This window comes from Camellia sinensis, chromosome 8, assembly GCF_055761805.1.
Source record: "Camellia sinensis isolate YWXY chromosome 8, ASM5576180v1, whole genome shotgun sequence".
Classification (NCBI taxonomy): Eukaryota; Viridiplantae; Streptophyta; class Magnoliopsida; order Ericales; family Theaceae; genus Camellia; species Camellia sinensis.
Window position 1 is genome coordinate 45,764,554 of NC_138968.1, and position 10,927 is coordinate 45,775,480.

General features: G+C 34.5%; 1 protein-coding gene across 1 annotated transcript; it reads right to left on the reverse strand.

Annotated features, from left to right (window-relative positions):
- Window positions 1-1,498: 1,498 nt before the first annotated feature.
- On the reverse strand, window positions 1,499-7,865 carry HEME2 (Uroporphyrinogen decarboxylase). Its single transcript, XM_028251279.2, has 6 exons — window positions 7,567-7,865; window positions 5,298-5,419; window positions 4,407-4,517; window positions 3,970-4,158; window positions 3,236-3,361; window positions 1,499-2,066 (listed from the first exon to the last, which is right to left on the reverse strand). The coding sequence occupies exons 1-6, from the start codon at window positions 7,682-7,684 to the stop codon at window positions 1,551-1,553; spliced, it is 1,182 nt and encodes a 393-aa protein (XP_028107080.2). The 5' UTR covers window positions 7,685-7,865; the 3' UTR covers window positions 1,499-1,550.
- Between the last annotated feature and the right edge of the window lie 3,062 nt (window positions 7,866-10,927).

The window sequence follows — 10,927 nt, forward strand, 5'->3', positions numbered from 1 at the left end:
CACCAACCACTCAATTGAAAGCCACACTAAAAGGAAAATGAGTGCTCCCACTAATGATGTAGCAGTAAGTCTCACCATGAATGATTTGATATTTTGATCTTGGTGTTGTATTTTTTTTATTTTTTTTATTGAGTGCCATGTCATTAGTGATCTTTTTAGAGCTCTAAAATTAATGGTCTCTATCATTGTTGCTAAAAGAAAGACCCAAAATAAAATTATAGAGACAAACCATACATGCATGAAAGCGCAGGTCTCTTTGACAGATTGTAAAGTTTGTAAACTAGTTATTTAAATTTCTTTAGTCCAAGGAATGTTCTCCCAAAAATTCCACAAATCAAGCACTAAACTAATCGTTTGTCCCTTGGCTCTTCATTACTAAAGAAGTCCTAAAGTTCAATCTAGTCATTGAATCAATTAGGGCCTCTTTAAGTTGTGTGTTTAACATTTTCTTCATTTTCATTTTTATATTTTCAAAAACAAAAACAATAAAAAATTTAAAAGAACCCATTATTTTTGTGTTGTTTTCATCTTTTGCAAAAAGAATTCTCAAAAAATTCAAAATCAACCTTTTTCAGTCATTTTTTTATTTCCTGTTTTCTATTTTTGTTTTCAGTTTTTCTTAGAGAGAGAGAGAGAGAGAGAGATAAAAAAAAAAAAAAAAAAAACTTGTTTGATATATATATATTTTTTAAATTGATTCCAAAATTTCAAAATCTTTGAAAACATAAAAAATGTGTTTTCATTTGCATTCAAAACAATTTTACACTTTTTCATCTCCCTCACCACCTCCTCTAACGACCACCCACCACCACCACTATTGACTTTGGCCAGCTTTGACCAACCACTAACGAGCTCCAATCACTTTTCAATAACTTTGGTGTGTAACCCATCACCGTTGTGACTTTCAACCACCTTTCAGCAAAGCTTTGACAACCCTCCAACCACTACCTTCGGCTGCCCCCCACCGCCAATCACATCACATCTATCCACCATCCATCGTGAACCACCACCTCTAGCTACTCACCAAACATGTTTATCTATTTATGTTTTTATTTATTTTTAAAATATTTTTGTGCACTAAGCAAGTTTTTTGTTTCTATTTTTAATAAAAACACAAAACCTTTTTTTTTGTTTTGGTAAATAGAAGTTAACAAACGGCCCGTGTTTCCTAAAAAGTGAGTTGTTTTCATAAAACTTACCCCAAAAAAATTTGCCCAACAAATTGTCTGTTTTTCAAAAAAGAAAAACAGAAAGCAGAAAACGATAACACAGTGACTGTGAGCTCCCTGCTAAAAATACGTACTTGGCCCTTGTTGGGACCTACTGGTTAGAGAATCAACCTTTGGCTTGACCCTATCTTTGGCCAATCAAGTGAAGATGATGTTTTGATTTCAAGGCTGAGTCTCATACAAATAAGATGTTGAGGACCCCCGATCCCCAACATTATCTTTATTTTATCCAAAACCCTAGTTGAATAAGAGCTCAAAAAGAGAATTACTGATGCATAAAAATCGAACATAACATTAATCCAACTAGTCTCAAATCTGCGTTTAGTATCTGATACCTTTCGCAACCTCAAAGAAATGAGCAACATTCTCTTCTGGTGTACCTACTATAATGCCATGACCAAGATTCAATATATGTTTACCTTTACCAGCTTTTCTCACAGTATCTTTTATACGACTAGTAATGAACTCTTTTGAACCAAAAAGAACACCTGGATCCACATTGCCCTGAACTGCCACATCAGGCCCCAACCTTCTCCGTCCTTCAGCCATATCAACCGTCCAGTCCAAGCTAACCACGTCAACGCCCGTCAATGGTAGCCTCTCAAGCAACCCCCCGGACCCACTTGCATAGAGGATTAGTGGAAGATTCGGATGTGTTTGCTTCACTGAATCCACGATTTGCTTCAAGTATGGAAGACTGAATTCCTCGAAATCAACTGGACTAAGCTCTGTAGCCCATGAGTCGAAGATCTGAACCGCTTGAGCTCCACTATCAGCTTGGTACTGAATGTATTTTGCCATGGAAGTTGCAAATTTCTGAAGTAGTGCATGAAGGACCTATGGGGGGGGGCGGGGTTGAATAAAAAGGTTATTAGGAATTTGGTGTCACTAAGCAAAAGATGGACAAAACCAAACATTGTTTGCTTGATATGCAAGACATAAATAAACATTTATGTGAGATGCATACACCCTTCACTAGAGGGAATTCCTTAAAGCTGTGTTTGGATATTGGATTTGAGGAGGGAAAAGTGAATGAATTAGAAGCTTCTTCCCATTTCTTCCTACACAAATCCATGATCAGAACACAGTATAAAGCACATCAGATTTTCACTTTGATATTGAAAGAAACATGCACAAAGATCAAAAATCTAAATCGATACAAAGTAACAACTTTTATTGACAAAGCTGTTATACTTTTTACTTAATTTAGTTGGCATGACTGGTTAGGGCCTACCTTGTTAGCTGACCCTCAGGCTTCGATTACCAGAATAGGGAGACCAACCATAGGGAACTCATAGAAAGATACAGATATAGACATGATGGAAAAGCATTAGTTACTTTAAAATAAATTATCTGGATGTACTAAAATACAGAATGATTTCGAACTGTCTTGTTCAGTTGTGCCCCAACTAAGTATTTCATACAAAAATGAGCATTACAATGCATTCAATGCCAAAAAATATCCATGATCAGCTATAGCAAACCAAGCTATGAAAAGCAGGGAAAAATATAGAAGTAGAATTTCTGAGTGATTCAAGATTACAATAAATCTTATGTGCATGCATACGGTAGCATGAATTTATGACCCATTAACTTTGGTATGATCAAGCATCCTCCAAAACATTATCACCAAATACTTCAGGGTGTTACCTTGAAATTCAGTGGAATAGGTACAATATATCTTTCAGTATTTACTACTTTTTCTTTACATGGCTTTGGAAAGATCACTAAGTGGGATTCCAAGATGAACTGTGCAGAAAGAGTTTAATTTTAGTTCCTAACCAATAAGATTTGACTGAAAAGACCTAGATAACATGCCTGTGTGGGCTTCTATAGAATGTCTCTAAAATCTAGACACCAACCCTGCTGAGACAATTTCTTAAGTTGCATATACATTGGTATGCAATATTTTGTTGGATTTAGTACCAGGAAGATATCTAGAGCGAGATAGATTATTTATCCCAAAAAAAACAAAAGATATCTAGAGCGAGATAGTATGAGATTACCTTGGGTTGAGAGAAAGCTAGTCCCTTTATTTTTGTGAAGTGCTTTGACGAACCACCTTCAACCACATATGATGCCAGGGTGAAGGGAGCCCCAACAAAACCCAGTACGGCCGCTTCATTATTAACCTGACAAATAAAGATATGGGAGAACATTATAAATGTCTACTGTCGACTGAGGACCAATCAGTACTAAAACATTGTGACATTCCCCATCTATGAAAATAATATACAGAACAAGATAAACTGACAATGCCATATCCTGCTTGAAGAGAGATTCAGGCAAATGTTGAGAAAATGTTAAGAAGTTGGATACTTGGGTACTCCAAATAAATGTATGCCCAGGCACATGATTCGTAAGGGGAGAACTTTCGAGTTTTGATGTTCTGTGAAAGCAATTTAACATGGAATTAAACTACACTATTTTGAATTAGTCATATGCGAGGGATTTCAAAAAGAGTTCTACAGAAACATTGTTCATAGATCGATGATCATGAGAAAGATTGAGATCATTTCTTCTCAGGACTAAAGTTTCCTCCAACACAACTGGGTCAACTTCTATTGTTTTCTCCAGAATGTTGACCCAAAAGTTTGATCTATTAGTGGTGGTCCATGAATGTGCAGATATGATGGATTGAAAGTCCTTCCCCTCAAGAACCCCAAAAACAAATGTATATTTACCACATGTTTTTGTCTTAGAAGTTCAGATGTCTTAATCATATTGCAGAAAGGCATACCTCTTTTCTCAAGATAGTTAATGCTTCCCCAACATACGGAACTGACTCCTCAGGAACGAATTCTCTCACTTGATCAACATCAACAGCTGTGCTCAGAGGATTGAATATAATAGGGCCCTTCCCTTTTACAATGTCAAAAGGTATATTCATCCCAGCAAGAGGGGTTAAAATGTCCGAGAACAATATGACCTGTCATAATGATCAATATGACCATCATTAGATAAGTGTGACAAGGAGGTGCATAAAAAGTCACAAGAAACAAGGCCAAATTCAAGTGAACTTGGATTTTGGTTACTTTACCACCCTAGACTTTGGAAATGGTGTTTCTATGAATAAGCATTATGATCAATAATGCAAAGGAAGTTTGGCAAGCACATTTACAATATGAAGTCGCGAAACACCGAATTCAAATAGTAAGTTATAGCAAGGCATCTTACCCCATCAGGCTTAAAAACTTTCCAAGGCTGTAGAGAAATTTCCACTACAAGATCAACATTTTCTGATCTTTCACGAAAAGAAGGATGCTTCTCACAGATGATTTGATAACTCTATCATGAAAAATGCTCAAAAAGTGAGATCCTTTAACTTCAGTTAATTTAAGCATTTTTATAAGATAAGAACCACCATACAAAACAACATACGTAAGGCAAACCCTCTGTTTAGGCAAAAGAAAATAAAGTTATTAAAAAAATAAATAAATAAATAAAATTATATTAAAACTTCTCAATAGCTGATCAAGTATGCCACACAATGCTTGGGACTAAGGAATTGATGCGTAGAAAAGTTCCAGGCAACAACTTTTAAACATGCACAATGATCAACTCCCTTGAGGTCAGTAGATCAATTTAGTTTTATTTACTCTAAAATGCTTTACAAAAGGTTGTCATTCTTTGCAGTATATGGAGTTTGACTCTCTCTCACATATGCATGGTCCACACTTAGGTGGAAAAGATAAGGCTCCTACGAGTTAGAAAAGCAAAGACAATGAATTATTAAGGGAAAAAAAAAAAAAAAAGCCACTTATCTTAAGCAAGGGCTCGACTGGTGAAACATGTTAGGTTTTTCAATTATGATGTATTGTTGTCTTTAATCCAAAATCCTAAACAAAATGGAAATTCAACCGATCCAGTTTCACATGAATAGCTGGCCAATACAAGTCAAATTACAATCTGCAGTAAATATTCCGTACAACGTGTTTTTTCACTAAAAGAGGACACAACTGTAAATCAATTTGACAAACAAACAGCAAATATGAGCAAAAGAGGAATTGCAAAAACAGAAAAAATAAAAATGGCTCCTTTTATTGATAAACTACGAACTAAACCTGCCTTCATGTACCTCCCTGCTTGTCTCATAAGCCAAACTGGGGGTCTTTCTACTTCCAGCCCTCGAACAGCATTAAGCAACATGGGTTCAGTTGCATTGACTACTTTTGGTTCTGCAACAGTCCCTGGATGGTATATTCAAGCATGAGAGTAAACTCTTATCAATGCTGAGCTTATATAGTAAAGGGGATAGCCTTATAAAAATAGAAATAAAAATAAAAAGGAATAGCTGACATACCCACAAAATATCAAAAACCATAAGAAATACGGTAAATTGCATTGACCTCCCCTGAGGTTTGGAGAAAATAAAGTAAGCCCTATAGATTTGACATAATTACAGGCTCCCTTAAGGTTTTAATTCGCATAGCACTTGGCCCCTTTTTCATCAATAATCCGTTTGTCATATGAGTGAAATTTGATGTTGTCATCTCTTTTACATTGAAATGTATATTTTTCGATGTTTATCATTGTGTCATCATACTATTTGTATTAGTTTTGGTCACTTTAGCCTTACTAAAAGGGAGGTCAATGTAAAATTGTGGGGCTACTTGTATTTTCTAGAAATTTCAAGGGAGGTCAATGTAATTTACCCTAAGAATATGATCATTTAAGGAATAGCTGGTGAAAACTGAAGACTGAAGTAATCATTATGTACACGTCACCCCACAAGTGTAATGGAAAATGATGTATTTAAATAAGACATCCGGGTTATATCAGTTCATTTTAAATCTAATTAGTTGAATGTATTTCATTGTTAGTATAACATCTATTGTTGTGACAATACATATGTCACATAAATGCACATTCTGTTGGAATTCATTTCTTCACCTTTCCTCTACCAAAATCATGTTTTGGATACTGGTCAGATTGACAACAGTAATAGGTACACTTGAATAATGAAGCAGCAAATGTGATTCAATATTATGGATACGGATCTTCTGCCATGATTTTCTTGCAATGATCGTGTTGTGCTTTTTACCACAACAAGACAAGTACACAATTTAATAGCTTGAGTTTAAAACTCATGTAAAATGACATCATATTTTTTAAACCACACCCAAATATGATATTGTTTTGGTTAAACTGTAACACTATGTTTGGATATTTATAAGAGAAAAGAAAAGAAATGATTTGTTAGGTTAGCATAGAAAAGAAAAGATAGTGATTTTTCTCCAATCTTGTTTAAATAGACTACATAAAAGAAAAGAAAAGAAACTCTTACAGGTTATATTTAAGAAGCACAGACACTTCCAAGAAGGTGACGTATCTGTGTCGGACTCCGATACTTGTTGGACACTTCCCAACACGTGCCCGACACTCCTCAAAACGTGTCATATCTTTTAAAAAGTTCTTTAGATTCAGACACACTTCAGACACTCATGTCCATTACTTAAACACGCGTGTCCATCAATTAGACACGTGTAAAACTAATTATAAGTTTAAATTAAATAATTTAGGATTAGGATACAATAATAAAAGAAAAAACATTGTAAATTTATAAAGTGTTATATTTATTTATTTATTATTATTTTTGAATGATATATTCACATATATGACATATAATAAATACATAAAATTATATATTTGGTGCATATTCTCCACGTGTCGTATCCTACATTTTTTGAAAAATAATGTGCCTGTGTCCGTGTCATGCCGCGTGTTCGTGTCTATGCTTCTTAGGGTTATATTACCAAAATAAAACTTCTATATTTTATTTCTTTTGTAGGTGGATGAACAATTTTGGTATCGTAAAAAATTAATAATCTTCCCCCTTCTTTTCTCTCCCACTCTCTCCAATTTTGGATAGATTCAAAAAGTGGGTTATAATTTCTCACCATTTCTTTCCATTTCTCTATTGTTTAGTAATCCAAACAAGTGATTAGGAACAAAAGAAATTGTACTTCCTTTTCTCTCCAAATCACTCAATCCAAACGAGGTGTAAACATGAACTGTTGAATTACCAACAGAGAGGAAAGTAGCTTCAGGAAACAGTCAAATATGTAAAAAAAAAACACTCAGATTAATTCCCAAATCCCATTGTGATTTCGATTGCAGCAAACAAAATACATGTAAACAGAAACACTCATACAAATGCTTCATTCAACATCGTCTATCGACATAAACCGCACAGTTAAGATCCAGTCAAAACCCAAGTTAATTAAAAAAAAAAAGATAAGGATTACAACAATTGCCTCAATTAAAGATTCAAATTACATATATATATATATATATGATTAACACGCGAGAAGGGAGGGAAAGGGAAATGAAATACCTCCAAGGGCACAGTGGATTCTGGGTTTGTCGGAGTTTTGGGGAACAGAAGCGAATGTTGAGTTGGGAGAGACGGATATGAAAGAGGAAGAAGAGATTGAGCTGAGAAAGCAAGACATGTTGGAGTGGTTCTAAAGCTCTTCTACTCTGAGATTTGCTTGCATTTCTCTCCAAAAAAATCTGTCAAATCTCTTCCCTTGTAAAATGTATGTGGCGGAGGAGGTTGCCTTTTTCTGGGAAAGGAATGGGGGATAGATAGACGTAGGGACAAACAGATAAAAGGAAGATAAGAGAGGCCAATAATGATTCATCCCACTAAAAATATCACCACTAATAGCACTAATACATTAAAAAAATAAAAAAATAAAAAAAATACAATTCTAAGACCAAAACATCACATCATTACTGGCGAGACCCACTACCACCTAATTAGTGGGAGCACTAATTAGTGCTCCCAAGCATTTTTCTAAGAGAGACCTAGTTTGTAATTCACTTTTATCTCTTCTATAATTTCATATAGAGGGCTGCTATTTGGTTCTATTTCCACACACATTAAAGTCTCGTTTGAGAACAAGTATTTTTAACAATTTTTTAGCTTTTTAAATAAAATATGATGTAAAAAAATTAGTATGTTTGGAATAATTTTTTGATTTTTTATAAAAACATCTGTAAAAAAATAGAGAGAAAATGGAATCTTTGACTTTTTGGTATAAGTTGTTGGCTTTTTGATTTTTTTAATAACTTTTTTGACTTTTTGGCTAAAAAAGTCACTTGCCAAACGAGGCCTTATTTCAGTATATATCTTCTCTCAATACATATATTTATTAACTTGATTATTAATTAAGTTTTTCAATCCACATATTAGAGGTTACAATTATATCCTTCACTCATAATCATTGTACACAAACCACTTAACTCTCATTTTTACATGCTTGTTGAGTGACCCTACTTTGAGATTTGCAGACCCATTGTAGGCCCACGTAAAGACCATTGAAGACCTTATTAAACCTCCATTGAAAACCCTTCAAAATATTGTTGAAGATAAGACATATTTCCATTTTATTATTGCATTTATTATTTTCAGATCTCTGTACACTCCATTGCCATAAAACTCTCATTTTTTTTATTTAATTTTTTTTTATGTTTTTCGGTTTGGAAATTTCGGCATTGGTTTTCCAAAATTATACATTGAATTCGAAACTTAACTTCCGAATAAAAGTGATTAGTTCGACAAATTTGTTCCAAAAAAACTTTTGACAGTTGATATCCAAATATAATGAAATAATTCGGCACTGGTTGTCAAACTGAAAACCGCGAAAAGAAAAAAAGAAGTTTTACACAAAAAAATTAACATTTTCATCATTAATAAAGTATAAATCTAGAGATTAAAGCAATATGAGAGTTGTTATGAAAGTATTGTTTTAGTATAAAGTGTGTAACAAACAAAGTAACTACAATGAAAAAATTAGAGTTTAGTTTTTTTTTACTCAAAATATGTATATTAAGATTTTTTTTGTTTTTAAAATATACGTACAAAGAATATTTTCATATAATATTATGGGTGCTAGTGTATGTTCATTATAGTTATTTTAGTTTAAGGTATAATTGTCATTAAAATAATATTTCATTAAGTGTATGCACTGAGGTAATTAGGTGTATGCAAATATAATTTCCCCTATTATTTGCCCCACCTTTTTATTTTGGCCCCCCTACTTCTTTGAACCCCTACCTAGCAAAATAAAGCCCTTTGAACCCTCACCTTAATATCAACTATACCCCTAATCCCAAACCCTAACCCTAATTACATCCCCACTAACACCGGTCAACCCAACATCGGCGTCGGCATCTCTCGAAGTGCCAGTCTCATATGGCACCATCTTTCCCCCACTTCACTTCTACAACTCCAACCAGTTAGCATCACCATTTCATTTTTGGAACTCTATCATTCTCCCATTCCCATCCTCATCCTTATCTTCTTCTTCTTCTTCTTCTTTTTCTTTTCCTAAAATCCTAACAGTCGAACAAATCCTTTATGTTCAGCAATGTATTACCGAACCAAAAGGATTCATTTAGCACTGTGCTGCCAAACCCACTCCACTATCATGACCACCCCATCTATCGCAAGAGAGAGCGAACAAGAGAGAAAGAAATGAAAACCTAGGGTTTTCAAAAGAAGAAGGGGAAGAAGAAACGGCAACAAATCTCATGATTGGTAGGTGCCCTTAGCTCTGGAGATCAAACCCAAAGCCAAACCAAAACCCACAACCTCTTCTCTTCCACTACGCTACTCTATCATCATCGTTGAAGCCAAACCAAAACTCCCTCTCTCACTCTCTCTCTCACACATATTGCCAATGATAGTGGATTGTGGAGTTAGGGTTTGAAGAGAAAGGGTAGAGAAGAGACATTAGAAAAAGAAGGAGACAGGTCAAAGGTGGTGGTGAAAGAGGTGTGGTGACGGCCAGAGGTGGTGGTGACTCCCGGAGGTGATGGGGATGGGATTAGAATTAGGGTCAGGGTTTGGGAAATCAGGGTTTGGGAAATTAGATGAGGATAAAAATGAAGTTTTAGGTTGGAATAAAATTAAAATAAAAAGAATGAAGGGGGTGGCGGTTCTAAAAAGAAAGGTAAGGGTTAATAGCAATGCTCTTCATATATGAAAATGTTTGAGACTCTCAAAAAGTACTCACAATTCTACTCACAATAATGTAATAGGATATGTGTCAACTTTTGATTTGTTATGGACTTAATGATGGTGAGTCCAACTCTCATGTCACGTCACTATGGGTGAATTTGTAGATATAAATGTGTAGATCTATAACATTATATATTACGATTAATTATAAAATTCGTATGAATATTCTCATTCTCAAGATGGTCTGAATGGGTAAAAGTAATACAAAATATGATTGAGGGAATCAAAATTTATGAGTTTATAGATGAGGATGTAGAATCATATTCACTAATAATTGAGAAGATTATAGTGTAATTGGCCTAAAAAGAATAATGTTTATTGGTGGAGCTATGACAATTGTCCTTGTGGATAGGGAAGGAAGAGAGAGCGTCACCCAAATTATCATAAATAAAAAGAGGAATCCATTCACTCTTTTTTAATGGAGTTCCGTACCAAGACTCGACCCATATCTCAAGGAAAAAGTTGAACCCGTGGGTTCAATGCTCAATCAATTTCAAAAACATATTCTGGAGGGGACATCATGTCCTAGGAGCTATCCAAATTCTATGACCAAGTTTACTAAACGCTAATAGCATTTGTAAACCCCTTATATGGGATACCATTATATAATCTAGAACGATTGTTCTAGGTCTCTTTAGGAAAATGTCTCGTAATTCAAATTTTGTGG

Coding starts and splice junctions, on each gene's coding strand:
- HEME2 (XM_028251279.2), bottom strand. CDS start 7,684: ATGTCTTGCTTTCTCAGCTCAATCTCTTCTTCCTCTTTCATATCCGTC. Junction 5,420..7,566: donor AATCCACTGTGCCCTTGGAG/GTATTTCATTTC, acceptor TATACCATCCAG/GGACTGTTGCAGAACCAAAA. Junction 3,362..3,969: donor TAACTATCTTGAGAAAAGAG/GTATGCCTTTCT, acceptor TTTATTTGTCAG/GTTAATAATGAAGCGGCCGT.